Consider the following 26,690-nt stretch of genomic DNA (forward strand, 5'->3'; position numbering starts at 1 on the left):
TCCTTAGTTTATCAATTGAGTGTTTATCAAATTTGTATAGAATGTCATTTTTGTTTTGTCTACCGGGGAATAATTTGTCAGTAAGGCAGTTTCTTAAAAAATTATTGTTACAGTTTTTGTCCAGGATTGAAATCCCTTGTATTGATAGGGAGGCGAGTTGTGGTGTCATAGGATGGTGTGTCAGTATGTTTTTTGTCGAAAATATAAATTCTTGAGGGAGTGCTTTGCGTAAATTAATAAAATCTGATTTAGAGGGGTTGAATTTAAATTTAGCACAAAATTGTTGATAATCCAATAAATTACCACTGGCATCCATTAAATCAAATATGGACCATATATTTTCCTTATACCAATCTGGATAAAATAAGGACTTATTTCGGTACAGTATATATCTATTATTTCAGAGCATAGCAGAGTGGGGTGAAAAATTATGCACATATATCATTTTCCAATATAACAGAATTTGTCTATGGAAACCATTTTACATGTTTACATTATATATCTAACCACTTCCGTCACTGTTATTTGACTCTTCCGGTTAGCTCCGCCCACTATCCGTATTTACGGAAAGATGGCGGTGCAAGCGGACCGTGGTGTCCCACTGAGTACGGTAAGTGAAGTTTATTCATTGTTTATGGAGTTTTATATCGTTGTACTAAGGCACAAAACACATGAGCACGATAAACAGCTTCTAAAGTCGGTTAATATGAGCATTAGGTGTTAAAATGTCTGTACAGGACTGTGTCCAATGCTACGCTGACTACAGATTACATTCAACTATGGTGTACATTACGCTAGCTTGCTAGTCAGCTGACATTCGGGATGTTATTTACCCACAATCAATAACAAGGTAATGTCTGCCTTTGTAAGTTGCACCACTGTTTAAAAACGACTCTGGCTGCGGTGTGAATCAAAGCTACCTTTCGTTTTTCTGGTACTGCTGTCGGCAGTATCCTGGCTGGCTCCAGTCTCACGCTATCACATCACACTTTCCCTGACTAAAATTTGTATTCAAGAAACATTAGGCGCCTTGCACCAGTTTGACTATGTCCCTGAAGCACTAGTTCCCATTTTTCAGTAAGGGGAAAGGGTGTTTTTTATCTTTTCACTGCATGATCCTCTGTAGGGGGTGCTATCCTAGCAGACACCAGGGAGACCCCTTATAGCATACTCATATTCACACCTACGGACATTTTACAATCACCCTTTGGCCTGTGAGTAGCTGGACTGCACACAGATTTCAGGCTGTCAGGCAACACTGCTAACCACCAAGACCCTGTGCAGCCCCAAACATGCAAGGTGGTAATGCTCCTTCACGTTGTTACACAGTGAATAATAAGCTTAACCCTCATGTTGTCCTGCGGGTCAATATTGACCCGTTTTAGTCGGAAAATGTGGAAAATATAATATATATATATATATCATAGTGAAACTTCTGGTGTCCACATTTTCAACATTTTGGTGAAATTTTTCAACATTTTTTGTGGAGAAAAAGAAATGTTAAAAAAATGTTTCTTTAAGAACATTCACAAACGTTCTTAAAGAAAATATTAGATATTTTACTGATATATATGTAATCACTTTAGATATTTTTAGGATTTTATGGAAGTTTTTTACTATTTTTTTGAAAATATTTATAAGAATTTTCTTACCACATTTGAGGGATTTTTTTTTCAATAAAACTTTTAAAAGGGAAACTTTTTAAAGAATTATTGGAATTTTCTTTCTGAAGGTTTTGCAAATTTTCAGAAATTTGTGGAATTTTTTTGCTGAATTTTTGGATTTTTTCCACACAAGGAAACAATATTTTTTGCTGCCCGTAAATGAGGACAACAGGAGGGTTAAGATTGATTTTTGAAAATTGCTGCTCAAATTAAATCACATCCACAGTATCAGCTGTTGTCACAGATTAACATCCATTTCAGTTTTCCTCCGTTAAACATGTGCTGTATGTACACAGGCATGCAGAGTTAGGTTCAGACGTCTGACTGGGAGCTCTGTTGCATGTCATCACCCCCTCACATTCTCTTTCTTCCCACACTTTGTGTCTCTTCATAATCAAGTGAGGGGCAAAAAGAAAAACAAAACAGCCTCCAAATAAAAGGACAGCGTGAACACCATCATTAAACAGATTAGTAGCTATAGTTGTTTGTGCATTAATAGTTTTTGTTGCCATAACATTGATCCACAAGATTTTTGGTTCGTTTGAGAGAGCAACAACACAGCTCATTCAAACAGAAACGAGTGTCATTTTTTTCTATTTAATTTGCATACAAACACTAGTAGTCTGCTAGAAGCCTCTGTTTTGTTGTTGGGAATTGGCGCGTCTCTGTGTAACACACTCATCAGTTAGTGACTCATAACTGGGTAATGAAACTACTGAACTTCTCTTAAATAATTTATGTGTAGAGAACAAGTCTTAACAGTGCCAACGGAATAAATATTTGACTTTGTGTGACCTTATATGAACCAGACCTGATCAGAGAGATCAGGCAGGTTCTGTCTGCTTGAGTTACATAACTAATATGTAATTTTGTGCCATTCGTATGACAACAGTGAGCACTATCAGATGGAGATACAGACTTACAGGAACTACACATGAAATATTTTGATATAATAGAGTTTAGAAGACAGTTTACCCAGTGCAATACATATTATGTCAGTTTTCTCACAATGCCCTTACATCACAGATGTGCTTTATTTACAGGTAATTTGGTTAAAAATGACCCTAGCTGTTTGATTTGTTCCACTTGTAGCTTTCACCCAAGTTTCTTCATACCAACTCCACCAGCCACACCTGGCCCTTCAGCGCCATAGCTGAGCTCATCGGTGAGTCATCATCACGTTGATGTAGTTTCATGTTAGACTGGATGTCATAGTTTCTATTTTACTTGACAGTAGTGATGTGTGTGGTTGATCTGCATGAGTGATTCTTGAATGACATCCTGGTTTCTGTGAATTGATCTAGTTATGAGTAAAACCAATCAATACTGATTTCTTTGAACATTTACAACATGGGGCCTGATTCAGTCATTGATTTTTAGAGAAGTTTCTTGTATTTGCAGTTGTCACAGATTGTACCGCAGGACGAAATTAAAACCAAAAATACCTCCCTCGACATTATTTATTTGTGTATCCGTTGTTACCTCATTCCTTATGTTTGCATGCTCAGTCACTTGTCTCTCCCGTGAAAGCTTTTGAAACGGCGATGAGCTGAGCTGAACAGTAAATAGAGCTGATGCCTTTCTAGAATGCTAGAGCAGATGTAAAATATTAAATCAAATGAGTGCAGTGGAACGCCTGTGCAATAAGGACGTCAGCACAACCTTCTTAATCTAAATCCCTCTGAGAGATAGTGGTGGGTTTGGATAATTCTCTAGGGACTAGATCCCTGTGGGGCAGACGTGAGTTCAGAAACCTCCAGGATCCTGAATGACCTTCTGACATCCCACAATGAAAATGTGAGAAACGACAAGACAAGAAAGACAAGAATGCCACCTTCTTCAACCGAGGAGAGGCTGATAAATTGACATGATAAAGTTTACAGAGCTACATGTAGCCACTTAAGTCTCATGTATCATCTAGTCATGGAGTACATGTTCTAATGGAATAGAGATTTAAGTTTCTATCAAGATACTGACACACTTTTCATATTAGAACAAAGAAAATGATCAGAATTAATCACGCAACAATTTCATGTGTGTTTTTTGTCGTCTATCTATGCTAAATATTTTGTGACCTTTGTGATCCCAGTCAGATTTTCACTTCCTCATTTCATTATTTTTGCAGGACTACCTCAATAAGCACATTTGATTTGTACACTACATTCATCCAGGGCAGAATGGATAAAAAAAAAAAACTGTCTTTGTGAAGCAGATGTCCTATACACCTCTATTTCACAGCATTTTAACCCTTTAAGCTTCAGTCAATTCCAGCCGTTTTCAGTACAAAAAAATCGCTAATATTCTATTTTTAAATAAAAAAAAATGACGAAAAATACAGGGAATATTGGACGCACATCGCGAGCTGCATTTCCTTGAAAACGACCGATTCGTGGATTTTATACCGACTTCAGGACATGTTTTGGACAAAATAGTTTACTGGCTTGTGTTGTCTGGATGTAAAAGGTTGGATTATGGCCGTTTTTTGTGGAATCTTTTTTTCTGTGTGTAATAATGAACCCGGAAATGTGAGTCGCGCTGTGTGCGTTGAAGCCGTGTATAGAGAACGGAGAACGGATTCATGAGAATCTAAGCTTTCCATCGGCGTATAGTGTTTGTATAATCGGGTTTGCAGCCGTCGGACATTCTTGAAATTCCTATGCAAATTAGTAGGTGTACCGCCGGCGGTACACCTACGACGCACTGAAGCGTAAAGGGTTAAAAATGTTGGACGGAAAAAAGAATAACATTTTTTACTCTTTAAAACTCTTTTCTTTGACAGACAATGCCTACGATCCAGATGTCAGCGCCAAGCAGTTCTGGATCGATAAGACCATGGTGAAAGGGGAAGCCTGCCTCAGCTTTATGGATAATGGAAATGGACTGGACCACGAAACGATGCACAAGATGCTCAGGTACGGATTTAACCACGTGTTATTTCTCAAAATACAGGAAAATCACTTTGATAGCTGAAAATACGTTATACATTTTGGGAATAGAAAAATGTCATTTGTAATTTCGATATTTGTAAATTTGGTATTATAGTACAAAAACAGTCACATTTTTCAATGCTTAAAATGATTCACTGATTCATTTTAAAATATCCCCTTCCTAAAGCTTCGGTTACAGCGACAAGATTGCTGTAAATGGTCAAGAGCCAATTGGAATCTATGGCAACGGCTTCAAGTCTGGATCCATGCGACTTGGCAAAGACGCCATCGTCTTTTCCAAGTCGAAGAGCACCTCCTGTGTCGGGATGCTCTCTCAGACCTACCTGAAGGAGATTGATGCCCAGCAGATAATTGTGCCTATTGTTTGCTTTGAAGAGAGGGAAAAAAACAAAAATATCCTTTGTTGAATGCATGAATACACATCATACATGTATTTGTTAATGGAAATATCATGTGTATTCAGCTAAAATGGGCACAGGAGAATTTTTGTGAAACCTGGCCTGTGATGTTTGGAGCTTAATATTATCATGATTTAATAATCTTATTATTGCTGTGTTACTAATTGTTTAAAAATGTGTTATATGAGCTGGATGGAAATCTAGTTGTTTTTTTGTGTGTTAGAGGCACATTTTCTCTTAATCCTTTGTCCTGTTTCCGTTTGACCTCATTTTTCGATGCAAACATCCTTAACTTCTTTTTACTCTCTGTAAGAGAGGAACACAAAGCCAGTCTGCAAGATATTCTGCTGTATTCCCCTTTTAACTCACAAGACGAACTGCTGGCCGAGATTAACGTCATCGCTTCGGTCTGGTCCAAAGAGAAAACCGGCACACGGATCATCATCTGGAATCTCCGCAGGTCTGTCTGTAGTCCACATACACAGATATATGCAGTATTTGTTGTGCTTCAAAGGGCTAAAGCTGTTCACCGTGTAGTGCTACAGCTCTAGTGAGAACCTCTGATGGGTAGAGTGATAAGACAAACAAATTTAGTAAAAAAAAAAAAAAATTCAAATTTGAAAGTTGCAATAGACAGTCAGCTCTTTGTTAATGCTCGACCAGCAACAGGAAATTTCCTGCTTGCAGCTCAGCATTATACAACATAAGCATTATCACTTCAGTACCTGAAAGATTTTCCACAACATGCAGCTACATGTTTATATCATAAATAAAATACATGTTTTCTAGTCACCTAACAAACTCTCTCAGTTCTAGTGTCCTGACTACATCTGGACCCACAGTTGTTATTTAATGGTGAATCATCTGAACTGTTTGTGTTTGTATTTTCTCAGAACATCTTCAGGAGCAACAGAGTTTGATTTTGAGACAGACAGGTACGACATCCGAATTCCATCTGAGGTCTACGAGACAATGAACGATCCTTCTCAGCTTCCAGACAGGAGCACATCGTACATCCCTGAGACTGTGTACTCACTGCGGGTAAGAAGCAGTGATCTGCCGTTCTTTTTTATTTAATAATTCAGAATGACTCTATGAAGGCATTATTTCTCCTCACAAAGATCCATACTTTTTAAAAATTCTCTTCAACTCAAGATTGTGTTTTCGTTATTGTTCCTTCAATGCGATGTTTGACCTTCAGTTTATGGACTGATGTATGTGCAAAGTAGGGCTGCACCTAACGACGTGTCGACGAGTCGTCTGAGCACGATACATCATCAAAAGCGGAAGTGAGCGCGCAATGCAACAGAAATCACCTTCCGACCGGAGCGCGGAACACGGACGAACGTCGGCGCGGCATCGTGCATGTATTATGTATGCACGATGCAGTGCGGACGTCCGCGTTTAGATAAAGCTGTATAGTAAACGCTGACATCCATGTTTACGATAGAACGCGGACATCCGCGCTGCAGCGTGCATACATAATATATGCACGATGCTGCGCCGACGTTCGTCCGTGTTCCGCGCTCCGGTCGGAAGGGAATTTCTGTTGCATTGCACGCTCACTTCCGCTTTTGATGACGTATCGTGCTCAGACGCGTCGTTAGGTGCAGCCCTAGTGCAAAGCTTGATTGTAGAAGGAAGTGTTTTCACATTCATCTGCTGAAAGGGGAAAGTTTGTCAGTGCTCTCCACTATCACATACAAGTATGATTTTATGACATTGTAACTGACTTGGCTGCAACTTAGACAACTGTATTTTTTTTGTTTTTATTGTTGTTTAAGCTTTTGAAAGTGAGCTATTGCATATTCATGTATTATAGCAGTGAGTGAGAACATCACATACGGTTACATGTCTGGATGAGGTCAGTAATAAGAGACTTCTTTCAGTTTTGTAGTGTTGTTTTTTTTCTGTTTCTATGGGTCTAAGTCCAAACTGTGTAGATATATTGACTCTCATAACCTGTGAGTCTTTATTACATTCCTCTTGATTGTATATATGGATGAATATCTGTGTTTTTAATGTTTTTAGGCGTACTGCAGTATTCTGTACTTGAAGCCTCGGATGCAGGTCGTGGTACGCAGTCAAAAGGTGCAAACTCAGCTCATCGCTAAGAGTTTGGCCTTAATACGCAAGGACCACTACAAGCCCAACTTTCTGGTATCCTTTCGTCACAGGTTCTCCTGATGTGCAGCTTTGACAAACCTTTTCAGTTTCTTTATGTTTGTATTGTTGCTTTTGAATTTTCCTTATACGTTATATTAGAACAAACGCATCACTATAACTTTTGGGTACAACACCAAAAGTAAGGACCAGTATGGTATAATGATGTATCACAAGAATCGGCTCATCAAAGCCTACGAACGTGTGGGATGCCAGCTTAAGGTGAGTCTCTGCCGTTAAGGTGAATTTGTTTATTCCATGTTTTTTTGTGGTTTTTGAATGTCATTATCTGGTGATTCTTTGCGTTCTGCAGGCTGACAACAAAGGAGTCGGAGTCATTGGGGTCATAGAATGTAACTTTCTGGATCCTACCCACAACAAACAGAGCTTTAATGAAACAGATAAATACAGGTAATGTACTTTAGTTGTGATCGTAAAGATTTAATGAGCTGTTCTCATCTTTGATACACAAAAATATTTTTATAGTCTCATTCATGTTCAGAGTCACAGAAGTCTGACATGCTGATTACTTTGTACAGGAAAACTATAAACAATTTGGGGATCAAACTGGAGGAGTACTGGAAAGAAATGCGCTTCCGCAGGAGCAAAGAAAATCCAAACACCACCATACCAGTGGAGGATACCAAGTTAGTACAATAGTAGCACCAGACATTCTGTATTCTACATGTATACCTGTTTAACCATGCTGTCTCCTTCACAGGAAGCGACCAGATCAGAACTGGGTCCAGTGTGATGATTGTTTGCGCTGGCGGAAACTCCCTGATGGAATTGACTGCACCAAGCTGCCACCAAAATGGTTCTGCCGTATGAATCCTGATCCTCAGTTCAGGTAAGGAGACCTTTATCAATAGACCTGATGCCATAATCACAATCAGAGAGAAGATACCAAATATATGTGGATAAAGGTACTCATATTCCGAGAGGGGTTGAGTGGAATTTGATAACCTGACCTTGGCATTCAGATGAAGCTGCGCATTAGGCCAGTTTGGTCTGCTGCTGTGGTTTTTTTCTAAGCAGATATGTTTTAGATATATGGTCCACTCAAGGTGCTGGGTTTCTGCTCATTGCTTGGGTGAAAGAAGGCTTGTAAGGAAGATTAATTATGAATTACGTCTGGGTCAGAGATTGGTGCTGCTTGTCAGGGGACTTGAGCTGCAGAGCTGAAAAATCAGTTCAAACACCTGATCACCATGAATACTGGGCTCCAGTAGGAGTCCTCACCCAACCTTTGTCACATTTTATTATCCCCCGCCACCATGAAGTGGAAAGGGGGATATAGGTTTGGCCTCCGTCCGTCCGTCCGTCCGTGCTTCCGTCCGTCTGTGCTTCCGTCCGTCCGTCCGCCCGTCCGAGATGAAGGAGACAGCTTTTCTCGGAAACTATTACAGCTAGGATTACGAAATTTAGTGTGTAGCTTCACACCATGGACACCTTGATCAAGTTCGAAAATGAGACCTGTGCGATAATATTTAACACAGTTATGGCCCTTGATCACTATTTTGGATATAGACTCATAGACATCACATGTGGCGGGGGATATTGATGACCATGTCGTCTTGTTGTGTACTGATCGTAAACGCACCAGTAGTCACCCCCAAAGCACAGGCACATCATAGATATCAATACTAGTCGAACTGAAACAATCCAATTTGGGTGTACAGGAGCTGCCTGGTAGAGGAGGAGCCTGAGGACAGTGATGATGACCAGCCTTCATACTTCAAGACCTATAAACAACAGTGAGTCATTAAAAAGTCTTGGGAGGTGTAATTAAACATTTGCACTTAGTATGAATGATATTAAGCTTCGTAAAATCACTTTAACTGGGCATAAATAAAGTGACCGCTTGAAGGTCTGAGTCTTAACCTCTGAGATTTATTTGTTACAGAGAGAGGGAGGACAAAAGGAAACAAGAAATTATGAGACAAAAGGTACGAATCATCATGTGCTGTGCCTTTTTTCTTTCTGTCATTGATACGTCTTAACAAGGTACATGTAACACCTTGTGATTTTGTATACATTGTTAAACTACTGATGATATTGACCTTTTTGGGCTTTTGGGTATGTTTTTCTCAAGGCTGAGGAGGATCAAAGGCGTCAGGAAGAGCAGCGTGCAGCTAACCTCGCCAAGCAGCGACAGATACATTCCAGAGTAGGTTTCTTGTTAATAAAAATAAGGAGGCTGTGAGTGATTAGACCTAAGATAATGAATGTGTTTTTCATTCTCATCATTGTTATGATGATTACATTATACAAGGTAGATATTGTTTAGGAATATTTATATTTAAAAAGTGTTCTCTGTTGTTGTTTTCTTGTTGACAGACTGTCCATTCCCCTTCTGCTCCCACAACCCCGAGGAGTAGGACGCTCCAAGGAGGCGCTGCAAGGGCTGAATCCTCCATGCTGAGCTCCTCCACCATTTCACAAGCTGGTAGGGACAATTGCTATTTGTGTGTGATTTTTTTTTTTTAATTTATTAAAATTAAACATATTTTGTATTATTTCTCTGTAGCCTGCAGCCCCTCCAGCACCAGTGGTCTTCCTGTTATTACTAGTGTGTGCTCACTGTCACAGATCCTGGGGTAGGATTTTGTGTTGTTTGTGACCTTAGATATATCATTCATATATGACATGATGTATCACTTTAGTAACGATGTGTATTAACTTGGATTTTGTGAAATCTGCAGGGGGAAAAGGCCAGGATCTGTTACTCCACAAAGCACGCCTAAAATGCGGAGAATAGATCTCAACCATGGGAGCACCTCAGATATACTCTCGTCAGTAGATGTGATCCCCTTGAGATCCCCCTCTGCGCCTGTTGATAGTGGTGATGAGACTGATGATGACATCGTTATCTTGGAGGAAGATAGCACCCCAAAGCCAAACCCGCCTGTTTTGGATATTAGTAAAGTGAAGAAAGAGGAAGACGAAAGTAATGATAGTGTCAGCATGCTAGAGATTTGCAATGATGCAGCAATGGATGTTGGCTCAGAGACAAATGCTGCAGGAACTGGTCCTGCAGGGTCTGCAGCTGCAGGAACCAGTTCTTCCTCTGTGCCCCCTGTACTAGTGTCAAGTGCTACCACCCAGACAGATGTACCCAGCATAAAGCAGGAAGTGGAGACACCAAGTCAGACTAACGGGGAGAATGGAGCCACACAGAGTGTTTGTAATAAGAGTGGTGAAGCACACAGTTCAAATTTGGATGCTTCTAGTGTTGAGCAAAGAGTTTTTAAGCAAGAGAGCAGTGAAGACTCTCAGAGAAAGCAGAATGGTGACACCCACCACCTGCACAGTGATGAAGATGCTGGACCTTCCTGTGTTAGTGCCTATGACAAGAGAAGCCTCCCAGCTAACGGCCTCAGTGTTACCGAGGTGCAGAAGCAACAGGACCAACTCATGGAGCTCATGCAGGATGCAGCTCAGGAGAGAGACTCTTTGAAAGAGAAGGTCCAGAGACTTACCTCCGAGTTGGAAGCTGTGCAGAGCAGACTGCAGGAGGCATCTCACAGCAATATTAAGAAGGAGTGTTCTCACCAAGCCAGTCAGACAGAAGTAACAGAGCGGGAGAAGGACTACAAAAGTCTATTTGAGAAGGCCAAACAGAAAGTCAATGAATTGATCAAGGACAAAGAGGCTTTGATCGCAGCGACAGAGACAAAGCCCAATCACAGCACTGGCCAAGGTGAAGAAGGTGACGTTGATGAGATCGCTCTGCAAGTTGACTCTTTGATCCGAAGGCTGGATCAAAGCAACAAGGAGAATAATGATCTGCGCTCACAGGTCAGTGTCCCAGCTTTGATTTGACTTTAATGTGATTACACGTAAGAGTCTATTTTGATGTAATACATGCTAGCATGCACATTCAAAGGGACTCATACTGGCTGCAATTGTTCCTCTAATCCTCACTGACTACATAGATATTCTTCCCAAAGTGATTTCATTGAGAGTGATGACAAAATGTTTACTGATATTCAGCCGATGTCAACACGAAGCTTCAACTGTCAAAATGAGGGAAATCCCTTGAACTGGTCTTTCCTTTTGGCATTTAGAAACAACATGTGTAACAAATTTGTGTATTTTTTTGGCCACGTCTTCCAGCTGTCGTCAACAAACGGAGGTGGCTCAGATGTTATCATGTCACTTAAATGTGGAATTTAGAGATTTGAATTCTGTGCAGTGCAGTTTAGTAGCACTGAAAAGCTACAAAACAAAACAGACTTTTGAAATGGGATTACTTTCTGACACATTTCCAAGTCAGGTTTAAATGTGAACAAATTTTTATCCCACACCGCATTAGACTTTACATTAACAAGCCTTTCAAACAAGAATCTGTCAGGGAGGAGATTAGTTTCTGTGTTCATGTATCAGCAGTTTTGTGTGTAATTTAGTTAGAAGCTGATGTGGATTTTTGAATATTATTCATGCTGAAATGCTTACGCTCCTTCCATTAATTATTCTCCTGGGGTTCACTGTTGGCACCAGTTGAACAGGCTGGAGGAGGAAAAAGCAAACCTGGCGGCCCAATGTGAAGAGCTCAAGTCGAGTTTGCAGCAGGAGAGGGAAAACGCACCACCAGCAAGAAACAGCGACTCTTCTGATCAGACACGTCCAGAGGAAGCAGGAGAATTGACCGACTCTGACGCACATTCGAGCTCAGATGCATTCAGAAGGTTTGGCTGCTGTGAAATCGATTCCCTCATGTTGATGTATCACTCTTACAAAGCCATTCAGCAACTCAGTTCCTCAGAACAGTAATGTAAATCTGAATTTTCCTCTGTTTTTTTCTTTCTCTTAGTTTGCTTGAGCTTCGGCAGAATGTCGGCCGTCTTCTCATCACTTATGTGCCTGCACTGGACCTGGAGCAAGTGAATTTTAGGTGTAATGTCATTGATGAAATCCTAGAACAGGTTCTCGCTAGTAGGGATTCTGTCACAGGTGAGGGGCTGAGTGACGACGCAATAAATGAGTAAAAAATCATTACACTGGTGTAGGTGTAGCACTTCACCTGTAAATAGCAATGAAGGGGTATTCTTATGGGGGAAATACATTCATTTCTATTTATTTGAGGATGTGTTCATGTTTACAGAATTTTTATATAGATTTGCAGCAAAATTCAAGGTTATTAGCTTCCTTGAGCTGTTTCTTTAAATACAGAAATAAAACCCCATGAGCAATGTAATTGCAGCATGATAAGTTTTTTTTATAGGTTGTACATTTTTCCAGTGAAGTTTAAGCAGAATCATGGAAGTAATCCATTTGCAGGGATGGGAATTTTCCGCGGATTTCATTTCAAGTTTGAACACTTTATTGTCGCTGATACTCCCGCGAGATGGTAACGACGTTAACAAGCTGTCGTTCGATTGTAAACGGCCCAGCAATTGGAAGTCGCTGCGCCACCGAGCCCCCCCCCCCCCAACGACTTTCCGCTGGAATCAGAACTTGCTGATCCCATCCCTGCATTTGTTGGCAGCAACCAAACAGCATCTGATTGTGATTGTTTCACATTATCAGCGGATTGTTTTACTATCTGTGTGTAGCATGTTTTGTACACATTCTGATAGATATATTTTTATACCTCCTGTTCATGTGCAGTGATTCAGTTCTTTGTTCTGGTGAACATTTCCTGTAGGGCTCAATGACAAGCCTTACAGTTTAAGTGAAGCAAACTGTATCTTAACTGGAAAGCTTGCTACAAATTTCCTCGAAAGCTGTTTGTGCTTGATCCCGTTGAATAATAGGTAACTGAATCTGCACATTCTTCCTGCAAATTGATCTTCCTGAAAGATCTATGCCTAAATGCCAAGTTTCAGTATCTGATCAGTAGCAGATTTCTGTCTGTTTTTAAATTGTGCTGTTTAAGTTATTTGGCTGTGAGATTTTTTGAATGTATATAATATGTTAAGCTTTGTTAACGTCTCTTTTTCCAACTTGGCAACAGCAGACACACACCACATATGTAGACATTTATTTAAACATTCATTTAAAAAATGTATTACATGGAAATTAGGGCTTCTAAGGTTGAGGTATCTGAAGTTAAATTCCTCTCAGGTCATGGCAGTTTGTTTCAGATTTAATGTGTCTTTCAACAGTGTCAGCAGCACAAACGCATCTCAAAATGTCACTGAATCAAACAGCTTCATTGTATTTTTCTGTAAAATAACTACTTTCTTGTCCAGACGATTTCTAAACAAAATTCCTTTTACTTTCAAACACAGTTCCTGTAACCTCAAAAGGTTCAGATTATTTATTAATACATTTTTTTTTTGCATTTTTCAGTTTTACATAACGTGTTTTACATGTCATAGGCTGATATACATGTTATATTAGTAGAATTGTTATTTTACATTGGGAATATATGAATAGAATATTTTCCTTGAAGAAAAGTAAGTGGTTTGCTACAATGCAACCATTGCTTGCTGCAAATAAAATGTTTCATACGATACATTTCTCAGCTTGACTAATTCCATTACCTGTTTCTTTGTACTTTTCTTTTTAAAAGGCGAATGTTATTCTCTTTATTTTACTGCAGATATTCACCAGTTTGCAGTGCAATGTATTTTTATTTATTAAACCAGGAGATAGTGACCCAGTGAGCAAAACTATTGGTTTGGGATCCTTTGCAATATGTTATTTAGTACTTTAGTTACCATGTAGATTCATATTAATGATGCAAAATATAATCATCAAATGCATTATGATGTGCAGATGTTAATACCAGCTTCAAAATGAATTCCATCCGGATGAATCAACAATTATAGTTTAGTAAAACAATACATTTCAGAAATGGAAAAGCTGTTTTTTGTACTTTTAAGTGATTTTATACTTCTGCTTCAGGTGGTTTCATTTAAAATCAGGGTAAATGCAGGACTTTTTTTTTAGAGTTATTCTACTATGTATACTACTATATATCCGTGTTACAAGGCACAGCTGAACCGAGAGAAAAATCTGGATTTTACTGAAACATGTTGACAATATATGCATTATTTATTTTCTGATGATAATAGCTATTTCTATATTGCACCCTTAACAATGGAGTTCACAAGGTGCTTAGACAATTATAATATGCAACACAGACAATCAAGCAAGACATAAGGAGATATGACAGTTTAGTCAAAATAAATTGTAAAAATTACAATAAGTTAAATGAATAATTTGCTAGATTAGAACACATATCAAACAAGGGAACTAGGCAAATTAAAATTAAAGAACCAGACAGAGAGTTAACAATTAGAAATTTTAAAATTACATCTATTTGAGAATTAAAGAATTAGAGATGACTTCAGAAGAAGAAACTAGGAGGCTAAAATTAAAATAAAATGATAGAGAATATATAAAATAAACAGGACGTAATACAAAATAAAGCAGAAAAATCATTAAAACTAAAAGTAAACTTCACATAAAAGTGGGTTTTTAGAAGTGATTTAAAAGAAGCTACTGACTGCCATAATAATAATAATGATGATGATAATAAGTTTTATACAGTGACAGTTTTGCGCTTATACAAACCCATGAATTTATCCTGTGAAATAAATAGTGACATTATCCTGAGACGTCATCATTAGTCTCCGCCTTTTTCGCGTTTACATCCAATCACCGAAGCGAACTCGAGCGGAAGTTTTGAATGAGTCGTACGCGGGAATTTGGCATTTCCAGCTGGACAGCAGAGGAGGTAAAACAGTACAACCTGCTTCCACATTACTTCAGTTAGACAAAAAAGCAGACGTAACTCTTATGTATTTGTTAACGAAAGCACTTGTTAGCTGATAGTAACTTCCATGCATGCGTTTCGGGATTTAGCGTTAGCCACGAAGCATGCGAGCAAACCGACTAAGTTCATTGCTAGCGCTGTTAGCTAGCTGTAGCAATCTGTTCTAGTGATGTGTGACCAAATGAGCTGTTTCATGGAATTGTTCATATCATTAAGTCTTAATACAGCATGTTTTTTGCAATTTGTAATAACCACTGAGCTGATATCAGTTCATTTAAAGCTAGTATATATGTAAAATGTGTGTGTTTCTTATCTCCAGAGGCTGGTTTGGGACAGAATTTTTTTTAAAAAAAATGAAGGTGGTAACGTGTGAGATTGCATGGCACAACAAGGAGCCAGTCTACAGCTTGGACTTTCAGCACAATTCAGATGGACGTATCCATCGACTGGCCACAGCTGGAGTGGACACCACAGTCAGAGTGAGTGGAGAGGAGTTAATGAGTACACCTGCTTTCCTAATGCACTTCATTTTAATGACCTTGTGGAATCTGTGCATTTGTCAAGTAGCAAACCGTGTAACACACAGGGCAAAGCAAAAATGCTACCTTACCTTACCTGTATACAACAACTAGACCAAAATATGACTATAAAAATGATCAACAAAACAAAAAAGAATCGAAACAATAATGGTTTCTTACTGCTGCAAGTTTGAATGGACTGTTTCTGTATTAATTAGTCTTAAAACCTTTTTTTAAAAAAATCTTTTTGTAAACCATTATTGCATACAAACGCAACTTACTTAAGCTTCTCAGATAAATCTTTATTAATCCCACAGTGGGGAAACTTGCAGTGTTACAACAGCACTGTTGCTAATGCAATTTTTTTTCAGGTAATCGGTTTAAAAATGAAAAATAAACAAGCAACATGCATAAGTAGCAGGGCCTGAAAAATATAGATTTTTTGAGGCTGATTCCCATATTCGGCAGAAAAAAATTCCCATAACCGATTAGCCGATCAGCCAATTAATTTAAAAAGTATATAATGAATAAAATATCATCTTTTTTGGTCCAACAAAGATATGAATTACAGGCAGAACATTTTACTGTTTTACAGTACTTTGTCCTTTAGTATTTGGTGAACTTTGCAATAGAGAGGAATTTTCAAGTACAAAAACATGCAACAAAACATGAAACCTCTGGGAAATTATATAACCTTAAGAGTCAATCTATAAATGAGCTATGAATTACATCTTGTCTTGCACTTTTTGTTGCTGCAAATCAGAGGTAGGTTATAGTACAGGTGAGCTGCTGACAAAACATTATTTCTGCAGCCCTCTGATGCCCTTTAATGTTAAATCACATTTTCTCTACTCCCTTATTTGTTTTGCCATGAAGTCATATAACCCAAAATAAAAACCAGAGGCCTTTCTCAGATGTCCAAACATGTCGTCTTTGACAGAGTTGCATTTTAAATATATAATGATCACAAATAGTCTGACACTAATGTTCCTCCAGAACAGCACACAGCGTTTAATCGGCACAACTCAGGCCGATGATAAGCTTTCTTGAAAAGGGCTATATATAGGTCTACATGTTGATTTTGCATGGATTGGTAAAAAAAATGGAAAAGTTTTCTATGCATAGAATATTCATGACATCCAGATTTGTAATGAAATGTGACAGTTTTTTAGTGTGTAGTTTACTGAGAGCAGGAAGGAAGGAAGGAAGGACGTTCAGTATCTCTTCTTCACATGCTGTTGGTGAAGCAGCCCGTTACTGAAGGAGCTGAACAGCACTGTCGTCCTGCAGGGGGTGCGACAGCTGAGCCATCATCCTCCTGTCTCCCACTGGTTCCACTGAGTCTGAGCTGGCCTTCTTTACCAGTTTAAGTCCCTTTCTGTGTGCTGTAGAAATACTGCTGCATGGAAAATGTCTGAAGCCCCCATACAGTCAAACTGGTGTAAGGTGTCCTATGTGGCCAGACCTGTTTCGTGAGTGTGTTTAATTTGCCTTTTCTCCTGCTATGTTGATGCAGCTGTGGCGAGTGGACATGGGTCCAGATGGGAAGGCAGTAGTGGAGTTTCTGTCTAATCTGGCTCGGCATACCAAGGCTGTCAACGTAGTACGCTTCAGCCCCAACGGAGAGCTGCTTGCTTCAGGAGGAGATGGTATGTCAAATGCTAGTTAGAAAGGCTCTGGTGTCATGTTCCTAAAACAAATCCGTATTTAAAATACCTTCTATCCTGCTGTTCTTTGTTATATTTTGATACAGATGCAGCCATTCTCCTGTGGAAGCTCAACGACTCTAAGGAGCCTGAGCAGGCTCCTGTGTTCCAGGAGGATGATGAATTTCAGCTCAACAAGGAGAGCTGGTCTGTGGTCAAAACACTAAGGTAAACAGGAACAGCAGATGCACGCGTCTCCTATGTTACATATAGGAGGGTTGTGTAATTCTATTTCTCATCTTGCTACTGCAGAGACAGAAATGATTCCCACCAGGAAAATCTAAAAGTCATAAAATCCTGTATCCTTATATATTTTATAAACAACTGCACAACAACCCAGCCTCTGCTATTTGGATCTCATTTTGTCTTCTCGCTGATGTCTGCATTGGTCATCTTTGCTTATTTCGACTCACTGTAGTCAGGCTAGTGAGACATTACAGCATTTTAAAATGGTATTTAGTTGTTCTTATTACATAAATGTCTGCCCACAAGTCATTTTATTAATCTTAATCTCTGCAGTGTCGCTTAGTACAAACATTAAAATGCCTGACTTGTAAAAAAGAGGTCAAATGAAGCCATTACTGGGTTTGATTTGAATTTGCCGCTTTAGTGCAGTTACACAAAGAGATCTGCTGTCATTTGATTGTTTTTCAGGGGGCACATAGAGGACGTGTACGACATCTGCTGGACTCGAGATGGAAACTTTATGCTGTCTGGATCTGTTGACAACACTGCTATTATGTGGGACATCAACAAAGGTTTGTTTGTGGTTTTAGATGTTTGTGTGTTTGTTGCATGAATGTATGTGTTGTCTTTGTGTTCATTATTTTGCTTGCAACTGTTTTATGTTTAGGACAGAAACTGTGTATTTTGAATGACCACAAAAGCTACGTACAGGGGGTGACCTGGGATCCTCTGGGGCAGTACATTGCCACTCTCAGCTGTGACAGGTAAAAAAATAGCTATGTTTAGTTTCAGCATCACCCATCTTTGGGTCTAATGTTTGTTTAATGGTTGTACTTGATGTTAAACAGTCACTGACAGTGGGGTTTACAGCAGCCTGATTCTGAAGATGTTTCTGTCCTTCAGGGTGATGCGTGTTTACAGCACTCACACGAAGAAGAAGGCCTTCTGTATCAGTAAAATGAGTTCTGGGGGAAATGCAGAAGGAGAGGTCAGTAGTTTAAAGACAAAAAAGTCTCTTGTTGTTGTTTTAGGTGTGATAAAAATCCAAATCATTAAGTTTGTCTGCGTTTGCCGGTTTTCTCTGGAGTAAATTTCAGAATTTTTTAGATTCTAAAGCTGCAGTCCCCTTGCCAGCTGAGTACACTGAACCCTACTGTCTTTATTTTTACCCTTCACATCGATCATTTTGATGGTTTTGTCCTTATACCCGGCTCTGCAGTGGTGGAAAAAAGTTTTAAGACACAATCTCAAATATCATGAAGTATTTGTGGAATCATCTTTTTTTCTGTTTAAAAAGGTGTGGCTGCATTAGACAGACAGAAACAAATACAAATGATATTTTTTTTGTTTATTGTGAACAAAAAATACTAAATTCTGGACAGTTTCAACATGTCTGTTCTCAACATTGTCATATAAAAGCCAACAAATAACAGAACATTTTCAAAACTGAACAATAAACAAGTAAACATCACATCATCAAATTAATATTTAACTCTGCAGAAGGGAGCATGTGGGTTTAGAGAATAGCACAATACTTAGCAGAGTTCAATGTGAGATGACCAACACCAGCAGCACTCATGCATCCCCAAACCATGATACTGCCTCCACCATGCTTGATAGTCGGTACTGCTGGAGATGATGCTTCTCCTGGCCTTCTGCGTTCCCTCACATGGAGGAAGATAAAGCAGGAACTGAACTCATCGGACCACAGAATCTTATTCCGCTTTCTGGCTGTTCAGTTCTTGTGTTCTTGGGCGCAACGACACCAGGATAACCTCTCTCTCACTGATCAGAGGCTTCTTGACTTCTTAAGCCATGATCTAAAAGTCAGACACATTCAGTGCTGGTGGAACACTGGACAGCAGTTTGGATTGACCACTGCTGCTGAAGCTCCTGTGATGTCATTTGGTCGTTTTCCTGCACATGCAGTTCAGGATGCAGTCATTTCTTGCTAAAGACACCTTTGGACGTCCAGCTCTTGGTTTGTCTTCCGAGCTGCTGGTTTGTCTGTATTTCTGCAGAGTGGATCCAACTGTGGAAGGTCTGCACCTGCACTTCCTGACTACCTGGTGGCAGCTAAACCCTTCCTGGCTGAGAATCTGTATTTTCAGGCATGTTTCCTGTGTTAGGTCCCTTGTTTTAGCCAATTTTATCTCTGAAAAACTCAAAATGTGCTGCTTTATATAGACACGAAACACAAAAAGCACGACCTTCATTGGTGGATCACTGGTACCAAAATGACCCAATACTTAAAATTTCTGATGTATTTTTATGAAACTAATCAATTTTAAGTTTTTAATGGCTTTTTTTTAGAATTAGTTTATTATTTTGGCTGTGACTGCACTAAAAGAAATTGCACTTGAAGACCTAAAAGTGATTTTTTTTTTAATGCAGTATTTCACAAATGCATAGGGTGTCCATAAACCTTATGTCCACCACTGTATATTCTCATGCTTGCTTCTCCCTCGCCACTTGGTCAATAAAGCACGCTTAATTTCGTCTATGTGGTCTTGAAAATATGAAGCAGACCTTTCTAATACGCTGAGATGCTCCACTGAGCTGTCCAGTGAGAGAGACATGTCTCATAAATGCTCATATTGCTTCTATTATATGTAACTTTGCAGGTCAAGCAGTACAGAATGTTCCATGACGACAGTATGAGGTCGTTCTTTCGCCGTCTTTCATTTACGCCTGATGGGTCATTCCTTCTCGCCCCAGGTATGCACAAAACATGCTCAAAATGTGGCTTTTATCTGCTGAAATCTAGTGTTGTAATACCCAGTCAAACGTGTTTATGCATTTCTTCTTCTGCTGTCATCTTTTTTTTTTTTTATCCTCAGCTGGATGTGTGGAGATTGGAGAAAACATCATAAATACCACCTACATCTTTTCCAGGAAGGGTCTGAAGAGGTAGCTTTTGTGGCATGTTATTGCATTTACTTCATCTTCTCAACACTTTTAAGTGAGGTTTATATCTCTGCATCTTTTAGGCCAATCGCCCATTTGCCGTGTCCAACTAAAGCTACTCTGGCTGTGCGCTGCTGCCCTGTTTACTTTGAACTGAGGACCAAAAAGGGAGAAGGCAGGGACATATTATGAACGTCATTCTTTCTGATTTGTTTGTCGCTCTTCTATTTTCTCTTAATTTTACACTCTTTGTCCCCTACAGATGGTTCCGTCCAGCCTCTTCCTAATGTATTCCAGCTGCCGTACCGTATGGTGTTTGCAGTGGCCTCTGAGGACTCCATCTTCCTCTACGATACGCAGCAGACCCTTCCGTTTGGCCTCGTGTCCAACATCCACTATCACACACTCAGTGATCTCACATGGTAAACCAACACTTTCTTCATCTTTTGAAGCTATTTAAGAGTAAACTTGCACCTTTCTGTGGGACTAAAATGTGCTGAGTGTCCACTGTGTTGACATTAAAAGTGATAAGTTTATTTGTACAAAAGAACGAGCTATAAAGTGTTTTACTCAGCAGTAATTGCATCTATAAAAAAGAAAAAGACAGTAATATTTTAAATGAAATACAATAATTTATAATCAAGGAGACGTCTTTTTCAGTTGACATGGAAGGTTTGGATCATGTTTCGCATTTTGATGAAAGATGTAGGTCAATTTCTGTCATTTCACTGATTAAAGCTGTGATGTATTTAAGTTTCTTGCAAACAATGAAAGATGGTTGTCAACAAATGTGTGTGTTTTTACCAGGAATTGATGAAAATGAAAAAAGAGAAAATACAAGAATCCAGAAAGCACTGATTACCAAATCAGGAAGCATGGTAATGGTACAAGTAGAATCCATAGCAAAGAATAAACACGGAAATTCATTACGCACCCAGAGCTGGTGTCATGTCATCATAAACCATCACAGAAAGCAGTTAAAGACAAAACAGAAACCAGGTACCTCTGTATCACATTCGCTGCTACAGGCCGTATCACATTTGCTTTGAGCAGCCAGCATCGATCCACATAAAACCTCTCATTATTCTGTTTGTGTCATGTCGAGGAAGGTAACGCTTCTGTCTCATGGAAGTCATAATAAGACCTCAGCACACAGGAGAACAGTTTGATTTTGTTGCTTCCATAAAATGTACCTTTGGACGATACCTCTTTATTTTGAGTAACCAGCACTGCGGAATCTTCATTTGAGCTTCAGGTAGACTGAGGACTTTAGATTTTGACGCTCTTTTAACCCTCCTGTTGTCTTCATTTACGGACACCAGAAAATATTGTTTCCTTGTGTGAAAAAAAGTCCCTCCAAATTTCTGAAAATTTGCAAAATCTTCAGGAATAAAATTCCAATAATTCCTTAAAAGTTTTCCTTTGAAGTTTTATTTTTAAAAAAAATCCTCCAAATTTGGCAAAAAAATCTTGTAAATATTTCTAAAAAATGAGTAAAAATCTTCCCAAAAAATCCTAAAAATATGTAAAGTGATTACATGTACATCAGTAAAACTTGTAAGATCTTTAAGAACATTCTCAAAGACATCAACCAAAATCCAGTGAAATTCGCTGGATTTTTTGTTGAATTTTTTTTTGTGAATGTTCTCTTGTTTTAACATTTCTTTTTTTCCACCAAAAAATGTTGAAGAATTTCCCAAAAATGTTGACAATGTGGACATCAGAAGTTTCACTGTGAAAATATATTTTTTCCCACATTTTGAAACTTTAAAACAGGTCAGTTTGACCCACAGGATGACACGAGGGTTAAATGACACCAGGAAGCAGCCCTACATGGAAAAAACTAATTAACAGAGCCAGCGATAGATGTCCTTTTTGTACGTAATGTAAACTGAATGTGTCATACATGTACCCATCCACTGCCATAATTTTACCGTGTCCTGTTTAGGTCTCGGGATGGTTCCTTCCTGGCCGTGTCCTCCACAGACGGCTACTGCTCCTTCCTGTCCTTCTCTCCTGGGGAGCTGGGAACTCCACTGAAGGAGCCGCCCGCCCTGGAGGTCTTTGTCCCAAACAGTGGCGTCGATAAAAAGGGCAAGAAGGCATCGGCGGCCAAGAATTCTCCCCCCATGTCCCAGCCAGCCAGCTCAGCCTCGACTCCCATGAACCAAGCGGCTCATGGCAAAGACGCCGCCTCTGTCACCCCCACACAGGAGAAGAAGAGCACCCCTACTCCCAAAGCTAAACTTCAGCCCCGCAGGATCACTCTCAACACCTTGGAGGGTTGGGGGAAGCCCACTACCCCTAAAGCCACAGCTCCTTCAGCTCCTCTGACCCCAGCATCTGGGAGCAGGAGTGCACCATCGACTCCCCAACCACGCATCGCTCCTTTAACCCCCACCAGCTCCTCCACCACCCAGCGTCGCATCACTCCTCTCACTGCCTCCACACCAAAAGTCGTCAACAGTGCTGCTGGGTCCACCACCCCTAAAGATAAGACCACCCCGAAGCCTCCCACCCCGAGGTAAATACAAGCAGAGCTGTCTAGTGTGAGCCTGTCAGGGTCACAGAAAGTAAAACAGGGAATTAATATTTTACTGGGCACTGGTGTACTTAAAAAATCAAAGTATTCCAGTGCTGAGTGAAATATTAATTCACTGCTTTTTGGTTCTTCTAGGAATGTGAGGGTAAGAAAGTATCTATCAAGGCTAAAAGTTCAGTTTTTCTTTTTCAAAACCCAAGATATTTATTTCAGAGATTAAATGAATTATGTAAAGAAAAAAAATCAGAGAAAAGTTGACATTAATGTAGTGATAAGCGTTACATACTAGAGGTTAAAAAAGTATGCATGCCTTCTTTTTTGTGATCTTTTTTTTCATTGATTTTGTGGAGTTATGTGGATGTTTTTAAGTAAGTAAATTACATTCATGTAGCTTTTTTTTTTTTTTCAAAACCAGGCTTCCAGTACGCTTCACACTTACATAAAAAGACAGTAAAAGGCTTGGGAATAATTTTTTAAATCGAAAACATGCGGAAACAGAAAAGGAATTGTAAAAGAACAAGAAGCATCACTGAAAGCCCTTTGAGACCAAAAAGATTTTGTGATGAGAATCAAAACAGTCAGTTTTCTGATTTGACCCCTGCGGGAGACTGCTCCATAATCTAGGAGCAGGACAGAAAAAGCTTAGACACCACAAGACTTACACTTTGGGCAGAACACCCACTGATCCATGGAGAAGGCAAATTGTGTGATGCCTACAAGAAAAAGCAGTCAGACTGAAAGTTGGTGACACCAGTTCAAAAGTGTTGGTCATGTTTAACTTATTAATCATGTACTGTAGAAATATGGCAACTTTTATTTCTGTCAGCAAAAACCAGCCTATAAGTTTACCATTTAACTATTAGATCCAGTGTACTGTAGGTAGTGAGAAGAGACCAGTGTTCCCTATTGCAAGACCACATATGGTAATTTATGGAAATACTGGAACTATTCAAATGTGTTTTTGACTGGAGCCAAACTGACGGGTTTTACATGCATCCACCTCCCCTTCCCCTGTAATGCTTAAAGGAGCTAAGCTGATGCAGTTTACAGAGAGCAACAAAGCAAAATGTCCCTTTTTCTTTTACTATACTTTTGAATATTCTTTAAAAAAAAATGTTGGAGAAATATAAACAGCCTGACTGGGGTTGTGATGTTTTAGTCGGCTTGCATGTCCTCAGCGCTGGCAGTGCGAACAAAGCCCTGTCTGGTATGAAGGATTCGTTGGACCCCCCACTGACTATAAAATAATAATCACTCTGACAGACTGCTCTGAGACAATGGCAGCCTGCACATGCTTTTGTTTAAGTTCCTTTTTTTGCATCTTTAACTTGGAATGTGTGACTCATTTTACCTAAACCGCATTAACGAACGATAAATACGGTGGAAATGTAATTAACTCTGTCCTCAGGAGTGTTTGATTTTCATGTTTTCTGCTTCTGTGTTAAGTTGATCTCTTGCTTAAAGCCTCTTTACTTCTTCTGTTTGTTTACAGGAGAGTGTCTCTGACTCCCGTTGCATCCCGATCCCCTGCTGTTAGTTCACTTTTTGGCACTCCCTCTTCCACCGAGAAGGCCAAACGCGGTTAGTGAGAGCTCTGACTGCTGTCCTTTTGTTCTGCAGATATCACAATAAGCAACTTTTATGATTGAGAATGTGATTCTTTCTCAGCCTGAATAACAACCTGGTTTGTGTCACAAACAGCAATGCATTTTTTAAAATTATAATAACTTTATTTATATAGCACCCTTAAGAACAACAAAGTGCTTTGACAGCTAAAATATGCAAACACAGACAATCAAACAAGCTATAGAAGGCAAGTCAGAACAGTCAATTAAAATAAATAGTAAAAATGATAATAAATTAAATGAATAATTAGCTAGATTAGCAGTCATAACAAACAAAAGAACCAGGCAGCTAAAAGTAAAATAAAACAAGAGAACATATCTAAAATAAACAGGACATAATACCAAATAGAACAATAAAACTAAGTAGAGCTAAAAGTAAACCTCACATAAAAGCAAGTCTGTAAAAGTGGGTTTTAAGAAGTGCACATCGTTCCAAAGTCGAGGTCCTGATGGAGAAGGTTCGGTCAATATATAATTGAAGGACTTTTGAAGTCCATGGGATATATCTTGCATACATTTTTGTTGAAAGTAAAACAAAAACTGTTTGTATGTTCATTATTATTTTAGTGTTATGATCATGTCTTTACAAATTCCATCATTATTTATTATGGAAACAATCACTTATTAATAAAAAATGACTGGATATCACTAAAATGTCAACTAAATAACTGTCTGAATTTAATAACAACCACCTTCTAATTAGCTAAACAATAATAAAATGAGCTTATTCAAGAACTATTTTGATTGTGTTTTTTATTAAGTTGAGATAATCATGACAGATATTTGTTTTTTGGCAATATATCACATTTTTGATGGAAAATATTAAATTGTATCACTTTCCACTAAGTTCCCCGTTACAAAAACACCTCTCCAGGAAGTGTGTTAATTCCAGATCACATGACCTGCTCCACATGATGTCATTTCCTCCTGAAGGAAAGACTGGCAAGACTCCAAGGCTTTCTGAGTTATTTAATATAAAGTAGTGTGTGAGTCCTGTGTGGATTTATGGCATATCAACAAGTTTCCTACAGTATCTTTATAAATAACTTTCAATTTTACTCAGTTGTATATCTAATATTTAGAAGATTCTTGCTGTAAAAATACCATGTGGTGTTTGGTTATAGGCGGCCATGTTGATTTTAGGCCTGAAAACAGCAAAAATGTCAACGATGATACAAAAGTCCCACAATTACATACTGACCTATTTATTTCACTGTTCACATTTCTTTTTTGTTCTGCTGCATAAATCTTAGACGTCTTCATGTCACACAGAGTCCACATGCTCTTTAATCTCAGCAGAATATTACAGAGAGAGAATGAAGTGTTCCCTTCTGCCTCTGATCTCATTTGTTTTCCACCAGAGCGTCCTTCTCCCACTGATCCCGTGTGCCAGCCTCCAGAGTCCAAACGGACCAAAACCAGTGACCCCCCAGCAAAGAGCAGTGCCACCCAGGATTAGTGTTTACTGGGAACAGTGTGGTGCTGCGATATCGGACTTGAGTGCACGCAGCAGAGAACGGAGGGTCAAGAAGCTTCAGAATAAAGCCGCTGAATCTCCCCATGGATGAAACATCATAGTGCAGTAGCATCATGTTTGCTCTGGTATTCAGTCTGATCTTCACTTAATGTGCTCGGTTATAGAACAGTGTTTTTGAAGTCTCTTTTGTTTTTTATAGTTGTGCGTGTTTTACATCCTACAGTAACAGGCAATGAGGCAATTATATTATATTTGAATTGTGTGACATTTAAAAGTGCAGTTGTAAAGAGGAAAATGGTCTGACTTCCTATCAGTGTGTGAAGAAGACAAAATAGAAGCACTTCAAGGGTTTGTTCCTTGTGTTAGCTTTGACTATAAGTTGGGTCTTAATTGCTGAAGACTACGCCAGCAGCTTGTTTAAAAGTCAAACTTTTGGAGTCATTTTGTTATAAAATTAAAAAGTCTGTGTCATGTAGAGTACAAGTGGTTTGTCACATCTGTTTTAATGACAAGCAGGTGATACTTATGTAAAAAGTTAGGAAAATTAACTCTTTATATTAAAACCAAACTGATTTACAGGTGTCTCTGAAGTCAAACTAATGCTGCAAGTTTCCCTGAGCAGCTGTGCATGTTTTTGTGTGAATCTTTTTCCTCAATCTTCTAAATACTGACATCAGAGTTCTTCTTTTGGCCCAAAAAGTGAAAGATGTCATGTTTAATTATACAGTCAACTGTTAGGTTCTAAATTCTAAAGGTCTGAATTGTGCATTATAAGCACAACTGCAAATAAGCTACTTTAGAAACGATGAATTCTCCATTTATTCGAC

General features: G+C 39.0%; 2 protein-coding genes across 2 annotated transcripts; both read left to right on the forward strand.

The window, feature by feature from the left end:
* The first annotated feature begins 548 nt into the window (after positions 1-548).
* On the forward strand, positions 549-13,634 carry morc3a (MORC family CW-type zinc finger 3a). The gene is made up of 19 exons (XM_022201941.2): positions 549-610; positions 2,757-2,829; positions 4,444-4,576; positions 4,779-5,005; positions 5,314-5,470; positions 5,904-6,051; positions 7,042-7,170; positions 7,276-7,395; positions 7,487-7,584; positions 7,713-7,820; positions 7,895-8,023; positions 8,856-8,930; positions 9,080-9,122; positions 9,269-9,343; positions 9,514-9,622; positions 9,704-9,773; positions 9,879-10,974; positions 11,677-11,864; positions 11,990-13,634. The coding sequence occupies exons 1-19, from the start codon at positions 572-574 to the stop codon at positions 12,162-12,164; spliced, it is 3,192 nt and encodes a 1,063-aa protein (XP_022057633.1). The 5' UTR covers positions 549-571; the 3' UTR covers positions 12,165-13,634.
* Positions 13,635-14,790: 1,156 nt separating this feature from the next.
* chaf1b (chromatin assembly factor 1, subunit B) lies at positions 14,791-26,439 on the forward strand. The gene is made up of 14 exons (XM_022201940.2): positions 14,791-14,863; positions 15,222-15,381; positions 16,937-17,069; positions 17,174-17,294; positions 17,781-17,884; positions 17,980-18,076; positions 18,216-18,300; positions 19,937-20,030; positions 20,153-20,222; positions 20,303-20,394; positions 20,482-20,641; positions 22,168-22,743; positions 24,254-24,342; positions 25,748-26,439. The coding sequence occupies exons 2-14, from the start codon at positions 15,256-15,258 to the stop codon at positions 25,843-25,845; spliced, it is 1,845 nt and encodes a 614-aa protein (XP_022057632.1). The 5' UTR covers positions 14,791-14,863; positions 15,222-15,255; the 3' UTR covers positions 25,846-26,439.
* The last annotated feature ends 251 nt before the right edge of the window (positions 26,440-26,690 follow it).

Source organism: Acanthochromis polyacanthus, chromosome 14, assembly GCF_021347895.1.
Source record: "Acanthochromis polyacanthus isolate Apoly-LR-REF ecotype Palm Island chromosome 14, KAUST_Apoly_ChrSc, whole genome shotgun sequence".
Lineage (NCBI taxonomy): Eukaryota > Metazoa > Chordata > Actinopteri > Pomacentridae > Acanthochromis > Acanthochromis polyacanthus.

Bases quoted from the DNA above. Each gene is read 5' to 3' on its own strand.
- morc3a (XM_022201941.2), top strand. From the start codon at position 572: ATGGCGGTGCAAGCGGACCGTGGTGTCCCACTGAGTACG. The intron at 2,830-4,443 runs GTGAGTCATCAT...TTTCTTTGACAG, and splicing joins CGCCATAGCTGAGCTCATCG to ACAATGCCTACGATCCAGAT. The intron at 5,006-5,313 runs ATATCCTTTGTT...ACTTCTTTTTAC, and splicing joins AGAGAGGGAAAAAAACAAAA to TCTCTGTAAGAGAGGAACAC.
- chaf1b (XM_022201940.2), top strand. From the start codon at position 15,256: ATGAAGGTGGTAACGTGTGAGATTGCATGGCACAACAAGGAGCCAGTC. The intron at 15,382-16,936 runs GTGAGTGGAGAG...ATGTTGATGCAG, and splicing joins GAGTGGACACCACAGTCAGA to CTGTGGCGAGTGGACATGGG. The intron at 24,343-25,747 runs GTTAGTGAGAGC...GTTTTCCACCAG, and splicing joins CACCGAGAAGGCCAAACGCG to AGCGTCCTTCTCCCACTGAT.